Below are 24,135 nucleotides of genomic sequence, written 5' to 3'. Positions count from 1 at the left end.
CAGCAAGTATCAAGGAGAAAAAGCCTGAGTTTATACCACTTATGGGAAACTCTCTGCTATCTGGCATTCTTTTAACAGAAACTCACTGTCCATCACCGTGGCCTTTACCATGCAAGTCCTGCAGTATGTATCAGCAAGAATGGTGACCTAGAAAGATGTGGTCATCAAGCCTTCTTTGAGATTGAAATGTGATATATTGAATCGGATTCCATTCAGCATTGCTCCTTACTAGCAGTGTGACCTTGGACTGATCTTTAAACCTTCACATATGCCTTTATTTCTCCACTGACGTGTGTGTCATTTACAGTATCAACCTGACAAGATGAACATGAAATGAGACTGAACATATAAATATTCAACACAGTACCTGGTATTTTTTTTTCAAATTTTTTTTATTAAGGTATTATATGTGTACATATCTTACCATTGACAGTACCTGGTATTGATTGAGCACAAAAATCACTGATAGCTTCTGCCTGGAGTATTCTGATTTCATTTACTCCTATTATTACAATGTTAGATGCCTACAGTGACCAGAGTAAAGTAAATACAGAACCGGGTTCCTAGTCTTCCCCAGGCCGGCCAATATGCTCTTTTGGTTTCTATTTGAGACGGGCCTACTCATGGAACACTTGCTTTCTCAATGTTGTTTGGCTATAAAAAAGAGTGTTTTGTGCTTGTTTTTAGCTGTCTCTCTCTCTCTCTCTCTCTCTCTCTCTCTCTCTCTCTCTCTCTCTCTCTCCCTTTTTAAGAGGATTTTGTTTTGTTTTTGCTTTCTCACAGGAGTGATTGGAACAGATGTGAGAGGGCACGGCCTCGCTTGTGAGGGACAGCCAGTGACGTCGCGGTTGGCTGTCATCTGTGGAACATCTTCTTGTCACATGGGGGTGAGTCTGCCAGGCCAGGGTTGGGGGGAGGGCCCACACAGGGGAGGGCGGCCGGGAGGAGAGCTGAGCTGTCAGCCCTTCTGCCCCCTTGGCTCCTTCTCTTCCTGTAACCCGTGCTAGTCTAGCCGGGAGCCCGGCTCTCCCTCCAACAGCCTTGCTTAGATTTGCCAGATCTTTTTCCAGGGGCCAAATTCTTAAAAAGTGTGAAAAGGGTTGAGTGTGCCTTTAACATCACCCTGGCCAGAGAGCCGAGGTGGTGTGAGGGACGAAACTGGATCCAAAGATGACAAGGCCTCGCTCCCAGACTGATCTCTCCCTAACAGGGAGCCGAGCCTTCTCTGCGAGGGTGTCTGTTTTCCTTGGCCGCCGAGCTCCCTCCCAATCGATATAAATCCATCTCCCTGGGAGCGGCCTGCTGATCTATAGAATTAGGCTGCATATCATGACTTCAAAAGAACACTGATAAGCAATTTTCACTGTGTTAATTTTTCTCCATGAATTAGTGGAAAGGCTTTCTCCAAGATTGCAGTTAAAATTTAGTGCCTGCACTAAAATTTATATCTTTTTTAAATGCATGAGTCTGAAAGCATTCCATTTCGATAAGTACCCATTTCTACCATATTTTTATTTAAAAGTCATTACTCTGTTAAACTTAGATGGACGACTCCTTGGATTTTTCCCAGACAAGTAAAATAGCGGGGAGAGTAGGGGTAGGGAGGGGGAGGAGGAAGGCAAAGCTGAGGAGATGAGCAAGGATTAGGGTGGGGTGCAGTCCAAGGAAGAAGCTCTGAATTATGAAGGGAATCACAGGCCATGAGAAACTGTTTAATCACTGTAGAGACCAAGGAGCCATTTTCACGGAGAAATATTTTAGTTGAGTAAATATTGATACCTTTTCACAGGCGTGATCCTCTGCTCTTGTGTCTGGGGCTGTGCTAAACCTTGTGGACAAAAGGATGACATAGGGTCCTCTCATTGATGAGATGGAATTGTACCAGGTATTATAAGGCAAGGCCCCCAAATACAGATTCAGGTTAACTTGTGACACGAAGCATCTGCTATGTTCCAGGCATTGTGCAAGGTGTTCTCACACACGGCTTCCCCTGTCACAGAGATGGTGGAGCCAACCCCATTGGTTTCCATTCCCAGTCCTTCCACCTCCTAAGCATGGGCCCTTGACACCTCTGGGCCTCAGATTCCTCACCTGCAAAGCGTGTAGACTTACAGTATGGATGCCATGGTACTGTGAGGGCGGCATGCGATTGTGTAATGTGCTTCACGTAAGTAAGCACTTGGCTAGCTCTCCATCACTTGCTAGCACGAGAGTGTTTGGGCAGAAAGGAGGCAGCGATGGACTCTGCCTGGGCAGGGTCCGGGCTTAGGTACCTCTTTCCGAGGGGATATTTGTGTTGTGCTGGACTTTAGGGACATAGATTTCCTTGAACTCCACCCACCCAAAAAAGAAAAAAAGTTTTATTTGTTTTTCTAGGCAAAGTCTTAAATGGATCATCTTTAACTGAGTTTAAAACACACACACACACACACACACACACACCAGCCTTCTTCCCTCAGCAGCCCCATTGTAAGGCCTGGCTGTTGGTGAAGGGAGAGACAGACCCACGGAGGCCGAGGCTGCCTCAGGCAGGAGGTGCCACCAGGGCTGCAGCCCTTCTCTTCCTTGATGTGGCTCTACATTTGCCAGCTCGTCTTCACTGAACACCGATCAAAACCTGTTTAAATCACCCGCCACTTTCATCTAACCCGACATCTGAATTCAGGCATCTTGACCCTCCTCAGCCAGATTTCTGGGCTGAATCCAACCCAAGTGAATGTGAACGACTCAGAGACATTCCCGCTTCTCGGTCTCATCTCTCCTTCGGGATGATACTTTTCCTCAATTGTCCATTTTACAAATTGGGCAACTCAGGCATGGAGAAGCCCAGTAATTTCCTCAAGGTCACAAAGCTATTAGGCGGGAGCTGTGAACTCAGATCCTCCTCGATGCCTGTCTGTGCCATGCAAGATTCTAAGCTGCCATAGAGGAATGGAGATGGCATGGGCTTTGGGGTCATCAGAGTGGGTTTGAACATCTGCTCATGCACTTCTTGGGTCCTGAGATCCAAGGTGAGCTGCTTCACTTCTCTGAGCCTCAGATTCTTCATCCACCACATTGGGGGTGATGATGGAAGCCTCGCAGAGTTGCTGGATGACATGAATTATGTACATCACAGACACTCAGAAATGATGGGATTCTTATTACACTTTCCCAGTGATATAAAAGACTCACACAAAGCAACTGTTTGGGCTTTACCGAGTTTGATGGGCAGCTGCAGTTGGTTGCAATGAATGAGGGCCATAAAATGCCAGTTTATTATGGTCGCGTTGTGCTGGAAATAAAGCCCCCACCCCACCCCCACCCTGCTTTGTACTTGGGAGTGGGAAGGGACCTTCTGGGCCAAGGGGATTAATCATCAGCTTTCATGTTATGTGGTGAGGGCGAGACTGTGGTCATGCTGGCATCAGAAAGTACCTTTGATCTCGCTCAGGTGCTGGGCGCCCAGCGAGCCAGCAACAATAACACCTTTGTGAGGTCTAGGAGAGGTGCAGGTCTGAGGAAACACTCCCAGGGAAACTCAAGGACCCCCTTTGTTGTGGTTCTGGCAAATAAAACCACAACTGTCAGGAAAAATTCACCAAACAGAACACAGGGACCAGAGGGGACTGTGGGCTTTTGAAAAAAGTGGTTTTCAACCTGGTCTGAAGAATTCTTCCTTTCTGCTCACCCCTGACATTCGTCATTCATAGGAACATGAATTCAAAACTCATAGGAGCATTTTGTGCTCCACAGGCTGCTTCTTCATAGATCATCCAGAATGAATGAATGAATGAATGAATGTCCAAGTAAACGAATATTGGTAAATAATAGGAAGCTCCCTACCTCCAAGTCCCTGCTAGTTCCAGGAATCTGGGGAAAACCTGAGGTCGAACATAACACTTACTAATCAGGCCTTTGATGTTTTAGAAGATGTAAGTGTGGGCTGCACATTTATCTTTCTTGTAGATGATTTAATTAACAAGAGGAAAAAGAAATACTCCTCTTTGTTTTTTTGAACTCCATGAAAGCAGAAAGGCTTGTTCAGAGTTAATTACTAGCATGTTACCAAAACCCAAGATAATGCACAGCCAGGGTCAGCCAGAGGTTGAAAGGTCACGGGGTCAGAGGGAGCTGATCCTCGCCATTGCGCCAGCGCCTCTTGCCTTGAGCTGTCAAGTCAGGTTGTAACTTGGCAGCTTATCTTCCAGCGAGCACATCAGTGGGGAGCGAACCTGGGGAGGGGGTGGGGAAGTTTTGAAGAGGTAAGGTTTGAACAGAACAATAGTTGGTGAGAGCCAGGAGTTACATCTGCATCTTAAATTGCTCAGAACTGAGGTTTCCACAGTCTTCAATGAATGTGGTGAGAGTGTTCCCTATCACTGAGTCAGCATGGAATCTCAAAGACATGGGCACATAGATGGCCCCACCACTTCCTGTGCGAGTTGAAGTAAGAGATGCCATTTTTTGGTGCCTCCGTTTCTTCCTATTGTAGGAAATAGTACTTACCCATAGAGTTGTTTTGAGGATTAAATAAGGCAATCTTTGTAAATAGCTTGGCACTGTACCTAGCAAAATATATCTAATGTGGTGTTACTATTAGAAACTAGAGGCCCGGTGCACAAATTCGTGCATGGGTGGGGTCCCTAGGCCTGGCCGGCAATTGGGACTGATCAGGGATGTCTCTCCCAGTCCCAGCTGGCCTCGGGAAGGGACCACAGGAGGTTGGCTGAGGGAGCTCACTGACCACCAGGGGCCAGCTCCTGCATTGAGCATCTGCCTCCTAGTGGTCAGTGCATGTCATAGCTACTGGCTGGTCCGGTCATAATGTTCACTTAGGCTTTTATATAGAGAGATGGTTCATATATATATATATATATATATATATATATATATATATATATAGTATATGTGGTAACAGATTGCAATTAGGGACATCAGGATGAACTCATGTTTAGCTGTATTTAGAGAAAGATGGATGCATATGGAAACATTTATGGACATGTGCAGGCATACAGGTTAGTAAACTTATTTCCTAGCTCTGACAGCAGAGAGGGCCTAGAAATGACACCCCAGCAGCTGGTTGTTACAAGGGCACGTGGGGCTCACATCTTGGTTTCTAATACTATTCTCTAACAAAAAGATCCAGGGCTCCTTGGAGAAATGGTTGGTTTTAGGACTGGGGCAGGAAATAGATAAGATGAGCCTGGAGCATCTTATAGCCTCAGAAAATAAGGAAATGCTTTAAAAAATTAGTGATGGATAATCAAGAGCCCATGGAGGGAGCTCCCAGAGGCCAGAACTGGAAGGATTTGATTAGCAAAGTGGAGTGGTATTGATTATCACCCAAAGTAAAACATACATGTAATGAGTCCATACTGATATGAATAAATGATTGAATAAATACATAAATGAATAGAAGAGACAAATGTCCCCAGGCAGGAAAATTCCAAGTAATTTATGTGGCTCTTCCCCCTGGAGAAGGTGGAGCATAACTTTCCACTCCTTCAGTGTGAGCTGCTCATAGTGAGGTCTTCCATCGAGGACATTGTAGGAAAGGGCGTGGGTAACTTTACAGTGAAGAATCTGACAAACACTGCCTGAGCCAGGTGACCAAGGTCAACATCAACAGTGGTGAGTCATGTTGGTAATATGTACCATTAATATGATGTGATGAGAATTGTATTTTTTGCTTATTATCTCCCCGCCCCCCCAAAGAAACCTACAACCACGATCTAATCATTAGAAAAAACATCAGACAAATCCCATTTGAAGGACATTCTACAAAATACCTGACCAGCACTCTTCCAAACTGTCAAGGTCATCAAACCACAAGGAATGTCTGCGAATTTATGGCAGCCAAGAGGAGCCTAGAGAGATGTGACAACCAAATGGGATGTGGTGTCCTGGATGGGATCCTGGAACAGTAATGAACATTGCGTAAAGCTAAGGGAATCTGAATACAGTGAGGCCTTCAATTAGTGATCGTCTATCAATGTCCCCCTTTATTGGTGACATATGTACCTAATGTGTGATATTAATGATAGGAGAAACTGGCTGTGGGGTATATGGGAACTCTCTATACTGTCTTTACAATTCTTCTGTAATCTAAAGCTATTCAAAAATCAAGTTTATTTTTTTTACCCAATCATTTACTAAATCAATCTCTCAATAAGGAAACATCTTGCATTTGCCTGGCTAAGTGTTCAGCATATTAAGGTAAATGAGGCAAAGAGTCCTCACTGAGAAAGAGACAAGGAGATAAGTACAATACAGAGTGGTGGTGACTACAGTACACGCAGGACTGGAGTGTGGTAGGAATATGGAGAGTCTTCAGTAGACCAGGAGGTTTCCCAGAGAATGTGCTGTTTGTAGGGACACAGTTCCTGCAGGCTCAGTTTCAGGCACAAGGCCCTGGCCCTCATCTCCACTTTGTAAAAAAACAGAAAAGAATACCAGACAAAAACAACAATAATAATAGTATCTGCAATCACTTACACTGTGATTACTATATTCCAGGCACTATTCTAAATACATCTATAAAAATTATTTAGTCCTCATTTAAAAAATGGTATATAGTAGGTGCTCATGAAGTATTAGTTTTCACTTTTTTCCTTTTAACCCAAATTCATGGTGTAGCTACTCTGACATAGTTCAACCTTCTACTCTTTTGGTCCCTAGCGCAGACCACAGGTGCTGTTATTTTTGTGTTTGTGGTACTAACGTGTGTTTCAGATGAAGCTGCCTTGCATCATGGTTCCGTGTCTCCTGCGCCTCCTTTTGGCCATCCTGTCTGGTTTCGAGCTGGGTGCACAGTAGATGCTTAGTGACTTCAGGGTTGGGTTGGTCCTCCCTACCCCCACCCCCTATCCAGAGAAATGTGCTTGGATTTTCCTGAGTCTCTTCTCACTCCTTCCCAACTAATGGGGTCGTCATTCATCACCTGTCTGTGCTGAGTGGGGCCTGACTGGTTGGGGAAGCCCCCGGGCCTGAGGTGCTGTCAGTCTGTCCCCACCCCCACTGGACCAGGATATCTGGGGGTCCATTTGGCCTCTTGAGAAGTAAGATTTTCATTGGACAATTTAACTTTCCTGGGTCCTGGGAGACACACATCTGCTCTCTCTTCTTTCCTCCACCATGGCAGTCCTCTCCAGAGCTTTACATCCCCATCTGCCATCTGCACCCCACCGCCCTGTGCCCTTGGGAGAAGAACATGGCCCCCACCCCCACCCCAGCAGCTCCTCAGGATGCACCTTGGCTTAGTGGTCTCTGTTCTTTTGGGGAAAGAGAGTTCAGGAGCACTGGGGTCTTTGAGCTATAATCAGAGAACAGCCGCCCCAGGCCTCGGCACACTGTTGGACTTGCTACTCGTGTCCTTTGGGTGATGACCATAGGGGGGTCTGTAGCCTTTTCACACCATTGGAGGAAAAAGCTCCCCCTCAGCAAAGGACATGGCTGGGCCTGGGGCCCTGCATTTCACCCAGGCCCGTGTTGGAGGGTGCTCCACATCATGACTTAAAGGGAAATGCAAATTCAAACCACAGTGAGATCAACTACACTGACTAGAATGGCCTACGCTGAGGCCAGGATGTAGGGAACTGGGACTCTCCCACCCGGCTGGTAGGAATGGGAAATGGCTCAGCCGCTTTAGAAAATAGTTTAGCCTTTTCCTGCAAAGTGCCACCTACTGTGAACCAGCCCTTGCATTCCTGGAAAAGCTGGGCAATACTGTCTGGTCCCAGGTTTCTGGAATCCCACCAGGAGCACAGCAAAGTCAGGTGTTGAAACAAGGCCTCTCAGAAGGTCAGAAACAAAAGCCTCTGGTGAACGTCTGTCAACTGGCCTGAGCCCTGCTCTCCACAAAAGATGGCAGCGCTCCTGGGAGAACAGTAGCAGTGCAGGGTGCGGGGGGAGGGGGGGGGAATAAAACTGGCAGCAGTAACAATGATGGTGAATCTTCACTGTGGGCTTATTGTGGGCTAAGAAACTTGACTATATCATTTTATCTAACACTTATAATATACACTGAGTGGCCAGATTATTATGATCTCTGAACACATAATAATCTGGCCATTCAGTGTGTGTGTGTGTGTGTGTGTGTGTGTGTGTGTGTGTGTGTGTATATATATATATATATAGAGAGAGAGAGAGAGAGAGGAGAGAGATATTAGAGGCCTGGTGCATGAATTCGTGCATGTGTGGGGGTCCAGCCAGCCTGGCCATGGGGAGGGGACATGGGCCGTTGGCCAGCCTGCTTACTGGTCGAGCTCCTGGTCCAGGGGACAATTTGCATATTAGCCTTTTATTAGATAGGATATACAATGAGTGGCCAGATTATTATGCATTCAGAGATCATAATAATCTGGCCACTCAGTGTGTGTGTGTGTGTGTGTGTGTGTGTGTGTGTGATTATCAGAATTATCCTCCCATTTTATAGGGACTGAAACTTAAGTACTTACCCCAGGTCATCGAGCAAGTAAGTCCTAGAGATAGGTTTCCGACTCAGGCTGTTGGACTTCAGAGCTCACCAGTATATGCTCAGCTCTTAGCAGAACTGTGAGCCAGAGGCTGGGGAGGGGCTGGCCATGTGCACCCTGTTTTGCAGGAATGGGGGTAAAGTGATTACAAGGCAGATCTTTCCCAAAACTTGATGAGAACTGCAAAGTTAGGGCTGGATTGCAACTAGACCACAATGCTCGTATTCTCCCTCCTTCCCAGTCTTTCAAATCACTGCCTTTCGAGAGGCCACCGTCTAATGGTAACAATAAAAATAAACAACCTCACTTGTCACCGTCGTCCCCTGGGAGGAGAGTATTTATGGGACTCCTTATTTAATCTGCTCTGTTTCCCTGCTGCTCTGTGGTCAAGCACTGAATTAGGCAATTTGAAGACAGGCGGCTGACTTCCCAACTCATGGAGATGTTTTTGTGTTCCTTTGGAAGAGCACGGAATGAAAACCACACTGATTTTTTTTTTTTCCTTTTCCTATTTACCACTCATCTGCTGTGTGGGTGACTCTGATACTGCGGCTGCTGAGGGCGATCTAGCGGCTCTGAAAATGTTGGTGCTTTTCCAGAGGTTCAGTGGGGATGAAAAGATGCTGAAGACAGCTGTTGTAGAGCCCTCTCTAACGATCAGGTTCTATGCCAAGGGCCTCAGCATACTCAGCTCATCTGTTCTACATACTTTTAGTTCAGAGGTTTTAGTATTTTTGCCTTGTTGCTTTTCCCTCATTTTTTTTTTCACATTCTCCAACTCTCTTTGTGTGTTCCAAGGGCCTCTTTGTTCATACATTAATTTTTCCTATTTTTTGTCCCCCAAAGCCATCAGAGAAGATGGGGGTAGTTTGTATCTTTCACTTAACCAGTGTTAAAACAAAACACAGGAGACATAACATCTAAAAGACCAAAGATCGCCTGGCTGGCGTAGCTCAGTGGTTGAGCATCAACCTATGAATCAGGAGGTCATGGTTCGATTCCTAGTCAGGGCATATGCCCAGGTTGCAGGCTTGGTCCTCTGTGTGGGGCATGCATGAGGCAGCTCATCAATGATTCTCTCTCATCATTGATGTTTCTATCTCTCCCTCTTCCTTCCTCTCTGAAATCAATATATTTTTAAAATATATTTAAAAATAAATAGATGAAAGAACAAAGATCTCAGAAGAACCCTTAAGAAATTCTTGAAGCTATCCATGCTGAAGGATTAAAGTGGGACGTCTCTTTCTAATGAATATTCAGTGGCTCCCTACCGCCGGCAGAAAAGAAAAAGTTTAAATGGGAAAACTGAGTGAACATTTGGCCATGTTTTTGTAAATTTGGGATATATTCAATTAAAAAAAATTGGAACTTTTAAATCTTAAGGAGCTGAAAGTTCCTGTAATGCTGTGTTGTATTTTTTAAAACTCTTTTACGGAAAGGCAATTCACGTACCATAAAATTCACTGCTGCCATGTATTTTTAAAACTTCCAGAGAACTCAGTAATGTTTGAGAAAGATTTAGTGCCCATCGTTTAGGTTACACTGTGGAATGATACCAGCACGTGGTCTTTATTGCTTACAGGGGTAACAGACATCTATCACAAAACCTTAAGTTTCCATATATATGTGCTTAGTATAGTACCTGACACATGCTAGTAAATATTGTACTTCCTGAAGGACAGACAGAAATATGTGGGTAATAGTCATTAAGATTTGTTGAAGAACAGATTGTACCATACCAACTTGATTTCCTTTCATGATGGATTGACAGCATATGTAAGCCAGCTAGTCTTCAATGGGGCTTTAGGTTCTTTCCTTGACTAACAGACCCTTCCCCCTTGACATAGCAGCATTGGTCACAAAAGTGCATCACCTGAGAACTGAGGTTTACCACTGAATTATACCTTGAAGCTGGCCAAATGCAAATACTATATAAAACTGGTGGGAAAGGATCAACATGATCCAATGGCCAGATTTGTGTTTGGGCTTTTCAACCTTTGGCTTCATCCTTCTGTGGAGTCAGGCAAAGACTGAGCCTTGCTCCTGTTGGGTGAGGAGACATTTACCTGGAGGGTCTTGGAATGATTGGTCAGCTGCCTGGGATCTGCTTGACTTACCATAAGGGGACCTCCCTTACTTATGCACCCATTATCTGCTTACATGTTAAAATTAACTGACTGTTCCTCAGGTTAACGTACAACTCATAGCTGAGAGATTTGCTATGATCTTAGAAAACAGGCTAGAGTCTCTAAATTTTGAGTAATGGCCCATGAAAAAGGAGATTGAGCCCACACAGAGAATGGCCAATTATATTAACATATATATTTGTTCTTCAGTATTATGCAAGGCACTAATTTGCATGGACCTGACTACCCTGGTAGAGTGAAGATGGTCCTGAATATTAAGTCTGATGACTTCACTCTCCCAATTAAAATCTCTTGGCAAATCTCCCAAACTAGCTGGGCATTGGAGATGGCATGTGATCAGGGCCCTGGCTGCCTTTGACCTCATCTGCTATCCCTCATCTTTCATCCCATGTTCTAGCAGGTACATCCACTCATCCTTATCTGAATTCCATGGGACCAAATGTGTTTGAGAATAGAAACTATCCAGATTTTAGAAAGTTAACAGTCTATATACTGTATATTACATCTTGAGAAGCTCCCATAATCAAACACATTAATATTTCTATAGTAAAACTTAGGAATATTCATACCAAGTAGGTTCAATAGATCCTAAATAACTTGAATAGCTAGATAAGATTTTTATCATCAAATGAATCATGAAAGAACTTTTGGTATTTGAAATGCGTTGGGTTGAAGAAATATAAGCCTACAATCCCTCTTCTTGAATATTTGTTTTCTCTGCCAGGAATGGTCTCATTTCCCTTCTATCTGTGAGCATCATCATCACCAGAATCATCATCATTATTATAAATCACTCTTATGGAGTACCTTCTATGTTACTTGATACTGCCAGTAAGCTCTGGGGTGGTTCTCATTGTAGTATGATCCTCATTGTTCAGATGAGGAAACTGAGGTGTGGAGAGGTCACAGAGCAAGAAAGGAGGAGCTAAGATTAAACCAAGAACAGGGTGCCAGAACCTATGTTCTTAATCACTCCGTGTCATTAGTCTGTGTCTTCCTGAAAGTTCCAGTTCAGGTGTCACCTCTGTGAGGCCCTCCTCCTCCCTCTCTGCCCCACATTCAGTGAATTGGACCCTTCCACCTGTCTGTGCACAGTTCTTCTCTATCTCCCCACAGGCCTGAGCTCACTGAGCAGTCTCCTTCATGCTCTGTCTCGAGGGCAAATAGTAGGTACTCAAGTTTACCCAAGTTCACCCAAATAGATATGCCTATAGATAGCCAATAATTTGGATTCCCAGTGAAGTAGATAGTAAGTGCCAAATCACAAGTTCAAGGTTGTAAAATTTGTATCTAAAAAAAATTCAAAAAAGAAAACATTAGGTTGCTGCATGGTATGTAAAGAAGAGCGATTCATAGGGGACAACATTTCAGGGATGAGCAAGGGACATGTTATACTTAATGATGGCTAGGGTTTATTAAATACTTACCATATGCCAGTTTCTGTGCAAGGCAGTCTTTGTATAGTATTTCTAATCCTCACAACAAATATGTGTGATTAATTTAAGTAAGAGAAAGATATAGTAGCCATGTTTTAAATTAGAATAAAGGAGCTCTGGCCGGTGTGGATCAGATGGTTGAGCGTCGTCCCATTCACCGAGAGGTCTCTGGTTCAATTCTTGGTCAGGGCACATGCTCTGGTTGCGGGATTGATCCCCAGTAGGGGGTGTACAGGAGACAGCCGATTGATGTTTCTCATCTCTCATCAATGTTTCTCTCTCTCTCTCTCTCTCTCTCTCTCTCTCTCTCTCTCTCTCTCTCTCTCTCTCTCCCTCTCCCTCTCTCTCTCTCCCCCCTTCCTCTCTCTCTAAAATCAATAAAAAATATTTTAAAAGAAGATAAAATAACGTAGAATAAAGGGTAATACTAAAAATATTAAGATTAAACTAAACTCAAATATCATTGGATGCTAGTAGCCTAAAATGGCCCAAAAGAGTATATTTCTCACCTAAGAGATGGTGGAACTGAGGTCAGAGAGATATGGTGGTGGGAAAGCCATGTCTGGCTGGGCTTCTGTCTTTCATATCCATTCCTTAAAAATGTTAATGTGGTTCCTGAAGAGTATCTCATTATCCTACCCATTACTGGGTTCAGTTTTGAGCTCTGCTTTTAGAAAAAGCTGCTGGAACCTGGAAGGGACCACATAATACACAGCTAAGATGCTTAAGAGCAGGTGGGTCCCTCAAGCAAAGCTTGGGATTGTTAGGAGACACGGGGCACTTTATTTTTTTTAATATATTTTATTGATTATTTTACAGAGAGGAAGGGAGAGGGATAGAGAGTTAGAAACATCAATGAGAGAGAAACATCGATCAGCTGCCTCCTGCACACCCCCTACTGGGGATGTGCCCACAACCAAGGCACATGCCCTTGACCGGAATCGAACCTGGGATCTTTCAGTCCACAGACCGACGCTCTATCCACTGAGCCAAACCGGTTTTGGTGATATGGGGCACTTTAGATTGCTGGAGAGAAATCACAGTGGTTGGCTTTATCTTATTTATGAACGTTTTTGTGATGGTAATATGACTAACTCTTCTTGGTGCTTTAGAGTTTGTAAAATGCCTTGTGGCATTTGATACTTAGAATAACCACGTGAGGCAAGCAGAGCAGGTGTTGTTTTCTTTTGCAAAATGAGGCTCAAAGAAACTGAGTGGTTTATCCGAAGTCCCACAGCTAGTGAGTGATAGGACCACGACTCAGATACAGATACGAGCAAACCCCGATGCATCCTTAGTCAGTCCATCTTCATTTACTCAAATCAGAGGCTCCTGCAGCTGGGGAAAGTCTGGCTCATCACCGGAAGGGCTCCTAATCCTGTCCCTAGTCCCTGTTGTGGTTGTCAATTCTCCAGAGATGCAAGACAGTGGTTCTCACTCAATGTGCATAAAATGTACCTGGGAACTCCTTAAAAGTGTAATTCCTCAGGTCTTACTCCCACAGGGTCTGAGTCAATAAGTCTTGCTGGGAAGGAGCATATGGAAATCTGTCATTTTAACATGTGCCCAAGTGATTCTAATCAGGAACTTTCAGAACAACGGCTTTAAGCTCCTTCGGAGGAGCGAGTACATCTTTCCATCACTGTTTCCTCAGTGCCTAGCAGAGCACCTTGTACACGAAAGGAACTCTAGACTTTCCCTTGGTGAAGGTAAGAGTGAAATGAGTGAATGTAAAATTAGTGTAAGATGAAGTCAGTCAAGCTGGACAGTTCGTCATGCCCTGCCATCCTTTCAAAGGAAGTCTGTCTTGGATAGACAAACAGTTGGGACTTGGATAGAGTACCTGCTAGACCCTGCCAACAATTAGAGATTTTGAATGCTTATTTTCTTATGCAAAGCAAGATGAAGGGATGTAGTGAGACATGCCATTTGCAGCCTTCTACAGACAAACCCAGAAACCAAAAGCATAGACACACCAGGATGCAACAGGAAACCACAAAGGCCTCAGATCTTTCCGTGTAAATAGGAAGTCAGAGTTTACACTGAAACCACAGTGCAGTGTTGAGTCCAGCTCTCTGCTCAGCCCTTCCTTGAGCCCGGGCACAGATGAAAGATGATGCTACCTGGGTGAAATTGTTTTAGATGTTTGTTCAGAGTAGGGCTTGGAGGAAGCTTCTTTTGTTTGTGCTGGTGCATGATTTGGGACACAAGTGCAGATCAGACTTGAAAGCATTAATTGGTCTCCCTGGTTTTCCCTGCAGTGATACCTGAAACCCACATTTTCCTCTGCAAAGGAATGTTAACCCTCATCCATTCACAGAGCATTTGCCACTGACAGTCATCTTTCACGTGCCCCATCTGTGGACCTTTGGGTCCAGGCACATAGCAGTGGAACATTGGTGGACACTTAATATGTACTCTGTGTTTGTTGGATTGACATCTGTAATCTCATTTGATTGCTACCATTACATTGGGAATGAATAAGTAGAATACAAATGATTACCACCACTTTGAGAAAAGGAAAGTACAGTGTGGTAGCAAAGACCTTGTTTTGAAGTCAGATAGACCTGTGTTGACATCCAAAATACTTAAGCTTTCTTAGCCAGAGTCCCTTCTGTGTTTCAGCCAATTGTTTTTGAGCAACTACTATGTGCCAAGCATTGGAGTGAGAACGGTGAGCCACAGTAGGCACAGACCGACTTACAGGCCAGTGGAGGAGGAGGGTACTAAGTAGACAAGCACAGGATACAGATCATTACAGACCTTGATGAGTGCTTTAGGTTCATACCCTGCTAGGGGGAGTGTAAAGTGGAGCAATCACCTTGGGAAACAGCAAAGCATTGTCTGATAAATTTGAATATGCATGTACCGTTAATTCCATTTGTAGGTAAAAACCTGGAGAATTATTATACCTGTGTACCTGTGCGTACCCAGAGACAAGTATAAGAATATTCATTGCATTACTTTACATAGTAGCCCCAAATTTGAATCAACCCAAATTTCAATCAATAATAGAATGAATAACTGAATTGTATTGTATTCCTACAGTGGCATGCATACTTAAAACGAAGGAAATACAGCAAGATAGAACAACATAAATGAATCAAACAATTTTAAGTGAAAGAAATAGGATATGAAAGAAATAAACATTATTTTATTCATATAAAATTCAAAAAGAGGCATAAGAGAACAATACATTTTACGAACCCATAATATAGGCACTAGACTTAGAAAGACAAACAAGGAAATATTTTCTACAAATATCAAGACATTGGTTAATTACATGGCTGGGGTTGCTGGTTGTTGAGGAAAAAAGAAGCCTTCCAGAGGGGCTTTGGGGAGTATTCTATATTGAAGGATGCATGCATACTCATTATCTGTCTTTAAAATGCACATGGGTGTCTGTTTTTAGAGAGAAAGGAAGGGAGAGGGATAGAGAGATAGAAACATCAATGACAGAGAAACATCATCAATGGGATGCCTCCTGCACACCTCTCACTGGGGACCGAGGGCACAACCCAGGCATGTGCCCTGACTGGGAATCGAACCGTGACCTCTCAGTTCCTGGGTCGACACTCTACCACTGACTCACACCAGCCAGGCCGCATGTATGTTTAATATACTTTTCTGTATGTGTGATCTATAGGTTCTGTGAAGCAAAGGAACAATGAGTATGGCAGCATAAAGCCAAATGAAACTACATGAGTTTGGGTGGTTGGCTTCTCTAAGCAGTGATGTTGCAGCTGAGATACTTTGTTTAGGTAACTAAACAGAGTCTGATAGGAAGGAACAAGGATAAGCAAGTGGTTTAGAGCAAAGTGGTCCAAGAAGAAAGGACAGCAGGCTAATGGGAGGGAAGATGGCAGATGCGGAGAGGTGCAGGAGGGAGGAGTGATACAAGTTAAGGCTGGAGAAGCCAAAAGGGTAGGACATGCTGGGTTTATAAGCCTTATAAAGGATTGGGTCTTTCATCCTAAATGGAGTAGTTTTAAGCTCAGTGGGTCACATAATTGGATTTATAAAGGATTAAAATGAATGCAGTTTGGGGAACAGATTGGAGAGAGACCAGAGTGGATGCTGGGAGACCAGACAGAAGGAGATCTGGGTGAGAGATGAAATCATGGTTGCTTATCTTGAATTATGGGGGGGAGATGGAAAAATGTGGATATATTTGAAATATGTTTAGAAGATAAAACCAATGGCACATTTGGCCGTGAAAATGCCACAGTTGCTGAGTGGATGCAATAGAGGCTTCCTAGAGGTCTGACCTCATCTTCCCTGATCAGGCCCTGCCCAGGGAGCAGAGACCTCTTGGTGGAGAGCAACAGGTCTCAGGTATTCCTGGGACAGACTAAACTTACAGGAGAGAAACTTTTTGGTTACTACTGTCAGCTATGTTTTTATATAAAAACTAGAGTCTCAGTGCACGAAATTTGTGCACGGCTAGGGTCCCTAGGCCTGGCCTGGCAGCGATCAGGGCCAATCTGTGGGGCGACTGGCTGGGTGATCAGGGGCCCCCCGCTGGCACTCACCTTGGCTGGCCTGGGGCCTGTGGGCTGGAGGCAGCTCTTGCATTGAGCGTCTGCCCCCTAGTGGTCAGTGCGCATCATAGTGGCCGGTCATTCCACCAATTGTTCCTTTGTTTGGTCAATTTGCATATTAGACTTTTCTTATATAGAATTAAATGTTTCGCCTTTGGATCTTATCAGAGATCTCTCCAAGAAATAGCCATGTGAGCACATTATTACTTTTGCAGTAGTCCTGTCCAAAATGCCTCATCTGAGTTTAATCATGAGGAAATGTCAGAAACCCAAATCAAGAGGCATTCTATGAAGTAACTGTACTCTTCAAAAATATCAAGGTCATAAAAGATAAAGACTGAAGAAAGGTTCCAGGTAGAAGGAGACTAAAGACACATGGCAACTAAAGGCATTCTGTGATCCTGAATTGGATCCTAGATGGGAGAAACATTATTTTTTCCTTTAATGTAAAGGACATGTTGTGGACAATTGATGACATTTGAATAAGGTCTATAGATGAAATAGTATAATGGTATCATTGTTTATTTTCTGAATAACTACTATGGTTACAGAAGAGAGTATCATTTTTAAAAATACCCACTGAAGTATTTAGGAGTAAATGGGAATTAGATATGCAACTTACTCTCAAATATTTCAGAAAAAAAATTTTTATAGACATAAACACACGTACATAATGTGTGTTGTATGTGTGTGTATATATATTTATATAGGTATAATGCTTATGCAAAACATTGGGAGGATCTCGGTGAAGTGTATACAGATTTTTTGTACTATTTTTGTAACTTTTCTGTGAGTCTGAAATTATTTTTGAATAGAAAATTTTAAAATAATGAACAAGGAATAGCCATGTGAAGATTATGCCTATATTTGCTATAATCATGCTTATGAATTAATATGTCACTCATTGTATCCCACATAAAGTCCCAGTGGAGAAATTGTTTTAGAATTCATATAGTTAGAAAAGTGAAGTTTAATCTGAACCTCATATAATTTCTTCTTTCCAGGAATAAAATCTCTATAATCAAAATATATATATATTGACCCTGGAAGCCAGGAAGCTCAGAGTTGAAATTTCACACTGAAGTTGAATACTGAGCCTCTATTTGTCATATTTCTATTCTTCTTTTCATTACCTTACATAACAGATTCTATTCTACTTAGGTGTTACCATAATAGTTGTGTGTGCGTGTGTGTGTATATTGTGTGTGTGTTGGGAAGGGGTGTATTAATATCTTAAACCATTTGTATTAGCTTCCTATGGCTGCTGTAACATATTACTACAAACTTGATGACTTAAAACAGTACACATATATTTTGTCAAGGTTCTGAGACAAGAAGTCCAAAACCAGTTTCACTAAGCCGAGATCAAATGTCAGCAGGGCCTTACTCCCTCTGAAGGTTCTAGGGGAGAGTCTGTTCCTTGCCTTTTCCAACTTCTGATGGCTGCCAGCCTGCCTTGGCTTGTGGCCACATCACTTTCATCTTTGCCTCCACAGTCATATTACCTTCTCTTCATCTGTGGTCAGTCTCCTTCTGCATCTTTCTTATATGGACACTTATGATTGAATTTAGAGCCCACCTGGATGATCTAGGATTATCTCCCCATCTCAAGATCCTTCATTCAATCACATCGGCAAAATCCTTTCTTTTTTTTTTTTTTGGGGGGGGGGGGGGGTGTCACTGTTTAGCCGACCATGCCTTTTGTGAAAAGAAGTGACAGTAAATAAAAATAAAATGTATTAGTTTATTTCTGTACTCTAATTTATGTATATCAAAGGAGCACAGATTAAAGCACAGATCAAATTCCTGTACAATCAACTTTAAATTGTTTTTATGACTTGCATCTAGTTTTCTATTATATTTCCTATTTGGTTATTTCTTGATTCAGGAAATCCATTTCATTTTTAAAAATTGATCTTATTTCCCCTAAGCTTGGTAAACACCCTTACTTATTAAATTTTAAAATGTATGTGTGTTATACACTCTCTGCATACATTATATCTTTTACAGTGACGTTTAAACTATAGAGCTAGAGGATCTAATGTGGTTTGGGTGGTCAGGGAAGGCTTCTGTAAGACAGTGATATTGAACTCTGATACTCTGGTGAGAAAAAAGGGTGGTCCAAGCAGAGGAGACGGTATGAGCATTATCTACAAGATTATATCACCTGCAAATTTTGTCTTTCTCCCCTTCTTTATACCTTTGTTGTTGGTAATTTTTGTCTAATTATGTTTGTCAGGACCTTCAGTATTATGTTAAGCAGTTAGGATCATAAAATAATAAAAAGCAATCTCATCTGGTTCCTGATGCTAGAGAGAATGTGTCCAAAATTTCTCCAGTGAGCATGTTATTTGCTGGAGATATATATATCTCTCCTATATATCTTACATAATAAAAGCCTAATATGCAAATCTACCAAACGGTGGAACAACTGGACGCTATGATGCGCACTGACCACCAGGGGGCAGACGCTCAACACAAGAGCTGCCCCCAGCCCACAGGCCCCAGGCCAGCCAAGGCAGATGCCAGCAGGGGCTCCCTGATTGTCCCACTGGTTGCCCCACAGATTGGCCCTGATCACTGGCCAGGCTCCTAGGGAACCTACCTGTGCATGAATTTCGTGCATTGGGCCTCTAGAGTGTGTGTGTGTGTGTGTGTGTGTGTGTGTGTGTGTGTGTACTTTAAGAAATTGAGCAAATTATCTTCTATAGCATACAGGGCAGATGCTCAGTAGCCTGTGTTTGCATAACCATTAAGGATTATTTTATTTGACAGTCCCATTCCATAACCACTGAGCTCTGTCACTGGAACCTCATGAGGGCAGTGACCATTGTGGACTTAGACATTCAATACTGAATGAGTAAATGAATGAACAAATGAATGGAGGGTCACTAATAAGTATTTGTTGAACTAATGAAAGTTAGCAAATTATTTTTTAAACTGAACCAAAAATCTAGCTACTTCTCATACCCCTCATAAAATTTATAGAGGTCACGCGGTGTTATTCTTACATCCTCTGAGCACCTCATGCCGTCCACTGGTCATTTAACATATGTGTCAAACACAGAACATTCTGCCACTGGCTATGAGACATTGCTCCTAAAGATTCACATTTATTTGAACCTATACTCTCCTTAATGGAATAATTGCTTATTTCATTTTCTCCTTAAAGTTGGCCATTCATCTCATGCCACTGTCTTTCCATTTATATATGTTGTCCATGAAGTATTGAAAGTGATTATCCTGAATTAAGATAAGGATAATCATAAAGGATTGTCTTAATGTGTGACCAGAGGGTTCAGAATTCCAGTATTGCATTGGAGAGCTGTTGGGTATAGTGGCAGACTTAAAAGTTTACGTAAGAAAGTCAGAGTTGAAAGCCTGAGGAAGAATATATATATATATATATATATATATATATATATATATATATATATATATACATATATATATATATATATATATATATATATATATATATATGAATAACTGAGGGAAGTTGGTTAGCATAAAATAGGCAGTTCGGTAAAAATATCTTAGTAGTTTTAAATACTTTATAGTGATTCTAATCCTATATGTACTTCCCATTTCAAAAGGGATTTCATTTAATATTAGTTAACATCCAATATTTGAATGTGTAGGGTCCAGAAATTGATTACTTATTCCTGAGTTGGGACTCTACCCAAAAGCCTTTGATGACTCCCTGTTGCTGAGAAAGTGAAGGCCGATTCATGTAGCCCTGGCCAGCCCTGTCCACCTCCTCTCTCACCCTGTGCACTCTCTGCTCTGGGCACATGTAACACACTCTTACAATAGGGTCTTCCTTTCCTGGGACTTTTGGAAGAGACCAGCCCACCTATGGAGGACTTGCTAAAAGGTTATAAAACTAGTGTTAAAAGCCACACTGAGGATATAAAACAGAGATAGAAAGAGTTGAAGGTAAGGACTAAGGAAAGAGGCTGAGCTTGACTATTGTACCTGACATAATAAACAAAACGTGAGTGCTTCTCTGGGAACAGGCTAAAGAAAAGGCCAAGGAGTGTGTGTGTCCAGCACCAGGGAGGCAGCTGGGTACATCTTAAAAGGAACCCATCCAAGAGGATCGACGGAAGGAGAACTGGGTTTATCCCTGAAGACCAGGATGGAAAGGGAGTCCTGCCTGAGCAGAGCAGTGGAGAGATGGGGAGAAGGGAAGAGAGAAGTAGAGAAGGGGAAATATAATGAGTTTTCCAAGGATCACCATTTCTGCTTGGCTTTTCTGCCTGGACTGGTCAGCGGGTTTAAATGTCCAGGCCAGAGTAGCAGGTGTGGAACATTTGAATCCTGGAGGGGCAACAGGTGGTAGAAAGGGCAGCTTGAGGAAGAACAAATGGATTGAATGAGGTGAGGCAGTGAAGGCCTTTCTGGAGAATCACGTTTGAGGCAAAGACTTCTCCTGCCTGGAACTGTTGACTTAGCACAATAGGAGAAACCACACATGCTTATACACCCTGAGGCTGATCTGGAGCTTGGAGGCTCAGAAGGCCAGGGAAGGCCCGGCTCTGTGTGGAGCTCTTACGTAGCTTGTGACCACAAGAACTTTCGGGCAACATAACAGACGATTATCGTTCATTATGCGCTCAGTCGTGAACCAAAACAAACCGTAGCAACCGCTGTGCAAGTGCAGCCTCTGATAATCCCGACTGTGTTTGAGAGGGGGCAGCAGTGGGTTTGTGGGCTTCTGGCTACAAAGCAATCAAAACATAAGTGGAAATTATTTCCCCTATTGCCTTCAAGAAAAAAAATTCCTACTCCTTAGCGTGTCCTGAAGGGACCTTTATGATCTGACCCCTACGTGACCTTCCATTCATAGGTTTGACATTTTATTTTTGCATCTTCTGCTCCATAGCTGTCTGACCTTGAGCAAAGTTTTATAACCCCTCTAAACCTCAGGTCTCTCATCTGTAAAATGGGGATAGAGCTACCTATCTTACAGGCCTGTAATAATTACTACGCAAAATAGTGCAAGTGAGGTCACTAACAATCTTTTGCTCACAGCATAAGCCATTTCAACATTAGTGTGGTTTTTGTTATAATTACTGTATATTCTGTATTCTAGCCAAAGCAGAACACGTTCTTCAAGCTGTTTCATACTAAGAACTTATCCCTTTATCGAGGTGCTTATCAGAGTATCTTGCCATTCTTGGATTCACCATCAGACATTCTAACCACATTGAGAACTAGAACTAGGACAGTATCTTTTTCATCTCTGTTTCCCCAGGGCCTGACACATAGTAGGTGCTCAATTAAAGGTTTACTCTTCTGGAGAAGCTTGATTCTCAATAGGCCCAGATGCTTCCTGGGGCCTCCTCTCCTTCCCCAGGGTAAGCAACTACCCAGTATCAGAAACCACACAGGTGCTAGCATGCACGGTCCTCAACCCTAGAAGGCAGCTATTATGTAAAGTCTTAAGAAAAGAGTGCAGAGCCTCAATTAACAGAAATGCCTCAAGTGTAAACATATTTTTAACCATCAACCCACGAGGAACACAATTTGAGATCCAAGCAATCCTCTTGGTCTGGCCTCAAAAATGAGACTGGGATTTTTTCCACCTAAAACCTACTGCATCTGCAGCCATCCCCACCCTCTACTGGAACCTGTGTTATTTGCACCTCACCAGGACTAACCATATCTGTCTGTACTCGGGACTCAGAAAAGTATAGATTAAATATTTTCTGTCTTAAAAAAGTAAGAGTCCAGAAAGCGAAATAATCTTCTCTCTCATTGATTGCTGTAGGCAAGCAGTATGTCAGGGCTTTCTATGCATCGCCTCTCATCCTCCCAAACACTCTGGAAGGTGAATACCCTTGTCTGTCTTTCATGTGGGAGGGAACCAAGGTTCACCAGGGTCTCGTCTCTTGCTGCCTGGAGCCGTCATTCTGACTTAGCTGAACCTAAACTCCTCTCTTCATGGTACCAGTCTGTTTCCGGGAAGCAGCGTCACCAAATCCCAGCCTCATTAACCAGTGCACCCATCTCTGTATCCCCCAGAGGCAGGCATGGAGGGGTGTCTCCTCCCATCGTGGCCAAATGTTCAGTCACCACCCCACGGGAGCAGGCCAGTGAACTGGAAAAATAGCTCTTACTCTTAACTCTGACATCTGTCCCTCAGGTGAGAGCCAGATTCTCAAATTGCTGGGCCAAGGGTGAATCAGCCCACAGCACACAGAGGGTATCAGCTCACCAAGAGTTCTGCCAGAATTCACACATCCCAGAAGCCAGGCTGGCTGGCCCTGAGGGCCAGTTTCATTTGCTCTTGTCTCAGATTGGCATGATAAGTACAGGGGGCGGGGGGGGGGGGGGGGGGGTCAGGACCCCAGAGAAGACACCAATCTCTAGAGCCAGGTTGGGGTTGCTTAATAAGAGCACCCTTATGCAGCGCCCTTACCCTTGCAGGCACCCATAGGCCCTCCTCTGTAAACCCAAAGCAAAAGTAAACATCTGGGAAGGGCTGGTTCCACTGATCTCCTTGTGTTCATTTGGCTTTCCTGGTTCCCCTGTAGCAAGAGACAGCCAGGTACACTAGGAAGAGGCATTGGAGTCCGACAGACCCAGGTCAATCCCCCCTTCTACCACTTGGCACTTGTGTGACCACCAGCATGGCTTTGAACATTTCTTTTTTTTTTAAATTAAATTTTATTGGGGTGACATTGGTCAACAGGAACATACAGGTTTCATGTGTGGATTTCTAAGTTACAAAATCTGTGTATAGCTACAGAGCTATGATAATCAAAACAGCATGGTATTGGCAGAGAAACAGACACACAGATCAATGGAACGGATAGAGAGCCCAGCTATCAAACCACACATATATGGACAGATACTTTTTGACAGAGGAGCCAGAAATGCACGTTGGAATAAAGATCGTCTCTTCAATAAATGGTGCTTGGAAAACTGGAAAGCTACATGCAAACGAATGAAACTGTATGACAGTTTGAACATTTCTAAGTCCCCGTTTCTTTCTCTGTAAACTGGAGGAAATGGCAAGAGCATCATGAAGACGCATGTAAGAATGTGTAGCAACTAATCAGCACGTAGTAGGTGCTTGACATATGTGAGCTGCCTTCCCTCCTGTGTTCATTTGTAATGCCTTTCTAAAAAAAGGACTAGAAGCCATTATAATTGTCATTTGTTACATTGTGAGCTAAATCCATTACTGATTAATAACGCTGAAACTCTATTTAAACCGCTCTCACAGAACTGTAACCCTGTCCTACATGGTGTCATGTGTTTTACAGATCGCTGCTTTTGTCTCCCTCCCCCCATTCCTTTTTCTAAGGAAGTCCAGATGGGCAGGGATACATTCTCATAAGCTGGAGAGCCTAAGCCAGGGGTGAAAATCAGGCCTGCTTCACACGCAGATGATCTATTCATAACAAAAGCTGCCTCCTGGCCATTGCCCACAGCTGAACACTGTTAGTCTGAAGCCATCATTTCATTTGTTTCTGATTCTTCTGCAGTGTTTACATATCTGAAGTATTAGCCTGGTCTTTTATAGGAGTACAGGCGGAGGGCA

The 24,135-nt window shown here is 43.2% G+C and overlaps 1 protein-coding gene across 12 annotated transcripts in view; it reads left to right on the top strand.

Annotated features, from left to right (window-relative positions):
• FGGY (FGGY carbohydrate kinase domain containing) overlaps positions 1 to 24,135 on the top strand; it is a 396,863-nt gene that overhangs the window by 228,081 nt on the left and 144,647 nt on the right. For all 12 annotated transcript variants that reach the window (XM_079776812.1, XM_079776815.1, XM_079776808.1 and 9 more), the window contains one exon: positions 784 to 887. In XM_079776812.1, the coding sequence (XP_079632938.1) occupies positions 784 to 887 (104 nt within the window). The remainder of the gene's footprint in view (positions 1 to 783; positions 888 to 24,135) is intronic.

Source organism: Cnephaeus nilssonii (assembly GCF_951640355.1).
Source record: "Cnephaeus nilssonii genome assembly, chromosome: 7".
Taxonomy (NCBI): Eukaryota; Metazoa; Chordata; class Mammalia; order Chiroptera; family Vespertilionidae; genus Cnephaeus; species Cnephaeus nilssonii.
This window is presented reverse-complemented; position numbering and strand designations above follow the sequence as displayed.